Source organism: Anneissia japonica, unplaced genomic scaffold (genome assembly GCF_011630105.1).
Source record: "Anneissia japonica isolate Jap-2015-1 unplaced genomic scaffold, ASM1163010v1 scaffold652_len952628_cov199, whole genome shotgun sequence".
Classification (NCBI taxonomy): domain Eukaryota; kingdom Metazoa; phylum Echinodermata; class Crinoidea; order Comatulida; family Comatulidae; genus Anneissia; species Anneissia japonica.
This window is the reverse complement of record NW_022757608.1, coordinates 680,606-687,402: the sequence shown is the minus strand read 5'-3', so window position 1 is coordinate 687,402 and position 6,797 is coordinate 680,606. Positions and strand designations below refer to the sequence as shown.

The following is a 6,797-nucleotide window of genomic DNA, read 5'->3' as shown; positions in this document are numbered from 1 at the left end:
ATCTAGATGTGTATAAGAGCCAGGCTTTTAGCCTGATAATCGAAATGAAACAAACAATATTCATTATTGTTCATAGTTACTGTTTATATTATTACTAATGTTATTACTATTATTATTGTAAATCATTATTGCTAATTTATCATTATTTTTGTTGTTATATTTGTTTTTGTTATCATGTAACATACACATTTGATACAATGGTCCTTTCCACTCCACTTCCGCTAATCTCTGACCCTTTGATATTGTTTGCCAAGGTCACTCAAAGCAACTTAATCATATGTAAACATTGTGTGTGTGTATGTGGGACAACATGTATGTTTGTAGGACATGCATATTCAGCCCTCTAGTTTAAGAATTGTTACTTTTAGTCTTAAGTATATGAAAGTAATAATATATGTATTTTTTCGCCTATAGAACGGTTGGAGATTTCAATGATTCTAGATTCACTGCAGGCGCCTTCTTCCGTTCATTAGGTGTCTTCTTTGGAGTGTTTATTGGTTCCTTTGCTATTGGTGCTCTTCTAGGCTGCTTGACTGCTCTTATATCCTTTATTTATGATTTAAACATCAACTAAGTGGTTCATGCATCCCACAACCAGCATCTATGTCCGCAATACAAAAATTGCCGTATTAGATTGTACATTGATATTCGCCACATTATATTTCAGAAGATACCTCATATACCGGATTTGTCTTACTGTTTCCAAAATTATGAGTAAAAGTATTATGGCTTACGGTATACAATGCTACCACATTCCTATGTTAAGTACTTAGTGCCATTACAATTATACAGTGACAATACGTTTTCTGTTGGCATGCCTCAAATTACTTGAATCTTGGAGCTTGTATTCACCTTTGTTAAGAATTATCCTTGTCGGAATTAAGTCTATTAAATAGCATTAATTTTAAGTTCGTAATATATATATTTTTTTATTGATTTTTAAAAATAATTATTATGCTTAACCAATAATGTTTACCTAACTAAATTTACCAAGGTGCGGGAGTTCCCTCTGCTTGAGACCGCCCTCTTTTTTATCATGTCTTACAGTTCGTACCTGATGGCAGAAGCAGCACAGTTAACAGGTAACATTTAAAGAAAGCTTTGTCCTTCTGAGCACCAATAGTGTACAGAAATAAATTTTATTACCTCCAACTATGCCCTCACCTTGTTTAAACAAATTTCCTTTCATATATACACAGCTTTAATAGGCAGTGAATAAACGTATACAAACAAGTTACATTTTGTGTTTCATAAACAAGAATTTTTTAAAAAGTGAAAAAAACGATTTAAAGCAAAGGTCTGCAATATATATGGGTTGCGGCCCAATTGTGGGATAAAGAACATTCTTTGAGGGCCACAAATTCACACAGGAAAAAAAATTTTGCTTCATTGATATATGCAGTTTATACAAAATGTTGTCATTTATTGAACAGATAATGATTTCAAATTATTATATATACAGTATCATAAGATCATGTAAGTAATTTTCATGATCGGAACTTCATGCCAGGTTTTGGTATGTTGGTCCGTGGTGTGGCTGGGCCGAGGCTTGGTGCTAGAATCTCAAGTTGGCTGTGAAGTAAAAAAGTTTGCAGAATGCTAATTTAAAGAACATTGAACTTATTAAATCAGGAGAACTTAGCTTGATACAGGTGCTAGTTGATGGAGCACTGCTCCTGCTACTTCAGTTTGAGAGAGTGATGATGTGAAAAGTTCAGTGAATATATATATATAGAAAGGACCCTTATTACATCCATTAAGTTGGTGTTTGTAATGTGTCCCTTCCTGTCTACTGCTAACATATACGTACTGTGAAATGTTAAATTGTAACCATCAACACAGTGATGTATTCAACATGCAAACAGAAAACAACATAAAAATGTTGTTTCACTGAAAATAATTGTAAGTTGGTGTTTTTTTACAGGAATTGTTGCAATCTTATTCTGTGGAGTAACACAAGCGCATTACACATATAATAATTTATCGGATGAATCAAAAAGGAGAACCAAAGAGGTAACTGCATTTAGATACAGAAGCATAATTTAAATCGTTCACAATCTTTAAAAATATATTTAATACTAGTTAATTATAAGTAATTTCTTTATTTCCAACATTAGGCTAAGTAAAGTAAATGATGTCACATATTAGCACTCTCAATAGTTGATTTTCATGGCTCGGTTATTTTTACCATTTCTCGTAGTAAAACTGACTCAAAAAATCCAAGTGCTTGCAATGGTAAGATTTACCTATTGACATTTTACCCACGGTCATGCAATACATATTGAAAAATAAGGACAGATTGTAAACCTAAAGTAGACTACAAACAATTATTAACCATCATTAAGTGCTCTAATAGCAGAAGGATAAACAGTTTTTTTTATTATTACAAACTATACCAATGCAGTTGCATTTACCTAGTTTGTTTAATACTAGAATAAAGCCAGCATTCCCATGGAACAGCACTCCAAGATATTAAAACAGTCCGATTCCCATTGGCCATATTCGAGTGGTCGTTCTTCGTTAAACTACGGCCACCTGCACAGTTGTAAAATCCTGTTTAACGAAAACGACCAGTCGGATAGAAAACAAAATGGCTGCATAGCTACCGCGATACACGCTGCGGATTCAAGGTTGCTTCGGCTTGTGGAAGTATGGGTTTTTGGTCAAAAAATGCTTTCATCCAGTTTTTGAATTCTGTTAGCCTACAATTATTTATTTACTTCATGTAGGTAAATATCATAATTTTTATTTTCTGAAATTTAATCTAAATTATATTAACGCAAATGTTGTTTCTAAACTCACCAATCGGCCATGTTTGTTTTGGTCACATCGATAAGTTAATGCTGATTAACTCACTCTGGTTTACGTTAATTTTAGTTTTCAATGAAGTCTATTTTACGAACCAGTCGAATGAAAATAATACTTAACTAAAAATCGTAGTCAACGAAATGAACCAGTCAAATAAGCCCATAGTCTTAGCAATGAAAGGAAAATTTCTGCAGCAGGACTGTTTTACTATTTTTGATGGGTATTGCATAAGTATTCGCAATAATCAATTATCAAATTATTTAATTCATAGACTAACAAAATCACTATTTCTGTAATTGTTTTGTTATTTTTGTTAAAGGGTAATGTTATCCCATGCAAGACACCAACAAATATTTTTTAAAATTAACTTGCTTATTTTTAGTAAAGTAACATAAAATCTGTGTATTTAAAAAATGTTTACTCATAACTTTACAGCAAAAAATGATAGAAGCGCTTCTAATCATTGGAAGTGTTATTATTTCTTATTATTTTTATTATCATTATCTAGTATAATAATGAAAAATACACATTCTTTTAAATTCAATAATTTCTATGTGCTATAATTTGTATGTAGCTGCATAATAAATTTCTAAATTAATTTTTATGATTTTTTGTTATTTTCAGGGGTCGATACATCTTTAATGTTAACACTTTTCCCTTGTTTTACAGCTATTTGAGTTGTTAAATTTTCTAGCTGAGAATTTCATCTTTTCCTACATGGGAATTTCCATGTTCAACAGAAATAATCAACAATTTGAGTTGTTTTTTGTCCTAGCAGCTTTTGTATCCTTTAATTCACATGATTTCATACCATCTTACTTGCGTTTACTTACAATTGCTTAATTGAAGTTAAATCTCAGTTATTTTTTATAAGACAGTCTTGCATTTAATTTTTTAATGGAGTTCTTAAGGTTTACTGTAGAAATTTAGCTAGGCTTTTAAAACTGCAAAAAAACTTGTACTTGTTGTAGTTGTCAAAAGATTATAAATTTCTCAATTAGTAGCAGCAATAAGATTACTGTAGCATTTAGCATTATATATAGTTGCATGAAATATAATAGGAGCAAAATTATAGATTTTATACAGCATTATTAATTTTAGTAAACATTTTTTTTTCTTCATAAATTTTTACGTGATTTGATCCTTAAATTGTTTATGCTTAGCTTGCCATCATTTTGGGACGCTTGTGTAATATTTACCCGTTGTCATTTTTACTGAATTTGGGACGAAAACAAAAGATAGGGATGAACATCCAACATATGCTAATGTTCTCAGGTTAATATCAATTTTTTTTTCTTTTTTTGTAGTATCTTTATCTGTAGCATATCTTTCATAGAAGTCCTTTTTATTTAATATGTTTGTTTTCATCTTAATAAATGTACTATCGAAGAAGCACCATCTCTTGACTGTACTACACTACTGAAGGCCTGAGCCTACACAACTAATGACCTCCAGTTTCATTTTTACTGTGATTTTCACCACCTTTCTGGCCTCCCTTAATGACCAGCAAACAAATAGATAGTTCTCACTTTACATCTCTCAATTACACCATTTGTGGTCCTCGCCCAAAATGTTTTATACCATCTACCGTATTTTCCTTGTCTACACCACTAATGGCCCTCACCAAAGGTCTTTGCCAACACAACTTAAAATCACTATAACTGCTTATAATAGATCGAATCGGCGGCTCGGGTCACGTGACTTATAGTGGGTTTTGGAATTTGTTTACAATCTATGAAATCGCCAGATGACAGTGCATTGATTATGGCTTCACCTTGTTGTTGTAAGCCACATCATAGATGTTGCAAATGTTGGTTAGAACGCAATTACAAATTGGTAAATCACTCAGAAGTGTTCCAAAATTAAATTTTTAAATAATTTCAGTTTGGTTTTGTTAAAGGCTCCATTGGATTGTTGGAATAAAGCCTGGAAAGGTACGGTACGTTCATGATGTGCATGAATCGTCGCCGGCCGAGGTACTTTTTAGGCCTACAAGAATATATTATTCAAGGAAACTGCTATCGCAGCATAAATAAATGAATCTCCCTTATGTGTCCCTTTATGATAGGTTTACGTGGTGCCATTGCATTTGCACTTGCAATAAGAAACACAGCTTCTGAGAGCAGGCAACTGATGTTGAATGCTACCCTTATCATTGTCTTAGTAACGGTTGTCTTCTGCGGGGGACTGAGTACGCAAATGTTAGCATGGTTAAAAATAAGGTATGTTTGTTTTTTTTTATATATTCCACGGAGAAATGACCTATCAGGCTGGGTGTATCAAACACTAACAGATCAATCATTGTTGTTACAATAAAATATTTAATAATTATGTTGTTTGTTTTACTTATTCACTTCTTTAGATATTTCTCTTAGAGCAACTGCTTATTTTATAAAACATGAGGAAATAGTTTAGTGTAATAACAATTCAGCAATTATCAATTGCTAAATTTTCTGATTTAATGTTTATGTTTTTTGAGCCAGCTACTTGAAGATGACTGAACTCTCTGTCCCTTGAAGCTGCTGATATATGTTCTTCCCCATCCCTCCCATTCAAAGTGCAGTACATGTACAGTAGATGATCTCCCTCCCAGAATGTACATGGTTCTGTATGTTGTAAAAAAAAGGTGATTGTTAATTATTTTACTTAATCTAAAATTATTTCTTTTTCCCTACTCATGTTAGAGTTGGTGTTGAGGATGAAGATGACCAACAAACACACCACACTATGGACTCTGTAAGTACTAAATATAATTCTACACAGAAGGGTAAATGCACAGGTATTTGAGAGGCAGTAGCTCTAGCTACATAATCTTTATTTATTTGATGGGAATTGGTTAAGTATTTCCAAATTTATGAACATTGAATGATAATGGATATCGGGCATGTAGGTTTTGAAAAACAACTGTTAAAAGATTTTTAATTACAAAGTCAATAATTTAATATTGATGTGTGCATTTAAAAACATATTTTTAATTATACTTTTTAGTCCAATTAGTGATCGTTATTTGATAGAATTGTTTGACAGTGTGTCTTCTTTCATTAACTGCAAATACCTGAAATTGATTGACATGCCAATTCTTTTCAAATTATTTCACTTTATATTTTAAATTTTCAAAAAAAAAAATGTAGGGTACGCTAGAACATCAACTGCATCGCCAGAGACAGAAAGAGAAGCAAGCAAAAATTGTCTCCTTGTGGTATGAATTTGACTTCAAGTATCCTTTTATTTTGATATTGCAAACTAAGTTCATAGGTCAAGATTTTCTTGAGTTGTTACTTAGTGTGATAATCCATATCAAGCTTTCAAGTTACTGTATACTTTAGTGTGAAAGTAATGTCATGGTCTGAGTAGATCTGGTATTGATTGGCTTGGCTTCAACCCCCAGATATGAGCATTTGAGGCTTCTCAAACCACGGGTGGATCAATAAAATGGGAAAACTCTGTTGTAGGTTGCCATAAACTTTAATAAACTTTGAATAACTTCTCATCATATTAGATTAATTTAATGATGTATAATATGTATACATATATCACAACATGCTGAATCAAATTGTGTCAAGTATGTCACATGAGACATCACATCACATCACAAGTCTACGCACTAAACATTGTGGACAACCTGATACCATATATGTAGAACTGTGATTGATAATTAAACCAAGGACAATGGATGTAAACTTCAATTCAATTCAATTCAATTGCACTTCGCTTCAAAATCAAATCTTCAGACACAACAGCAATCGCGCTTTATGTAATTAATGGGATAAGCCACATGGAATGTGCACATTACTATGAAGGGCACAGATGTATCAATGCATATGCTAACAAAGCTAATGGTACAACAATAAAGATCATCAATCAAAAATATGTAACAGTTTAAAGGATATATATTCTTAAATTGTACAATCAAAGGGGCTTGCCAGTTACAGAAACTTTGCTTCAGGTAGTGGAGGTGAGGCCTACAGTCTATTTAACTTGTTTAAAAC

The 6,797-nt window shown here is 32.3% G+C and overlaps 1 protein-coding gene across 1 annotated transcript in view; it reads left to right on the top strand.

The window, feature by feature from the left end:
• Positions 1 to 414: 414 nt before the first annotated feature.
• The window catches only part of LOC117124825 (sodium/hydrogen exchanger 9-like), a gene marked incomplete at its 5' end in the record, with an annotated part of 10,788 nt that continues 4,405 nt past the window's right edge, over positions 415 to 6,797 (top strand). The window contains 8 exon segments of the mRNA XM_033271155.1: positions 415 to 541; positions 977 to 1,082; positions 1,925 to 2,013; positions 3,478 to 3,591; positions 3,972 to 4,083; positions 4,877 to 5,030; positions 5,493 to 5,544; positions 5,940 to 6,025. Coding sequence (XP_033127046.1) covers positions 415 to 541; positions 977 to 1,082; positions 1,925 to 2,013; positions 3,478 to 3,591; positions 3,972 to 4,083; positions 4,877 to 5,030; positions 5,493 to 5,544; positions 5,940 to 6,025 — 840 coding nt within the window.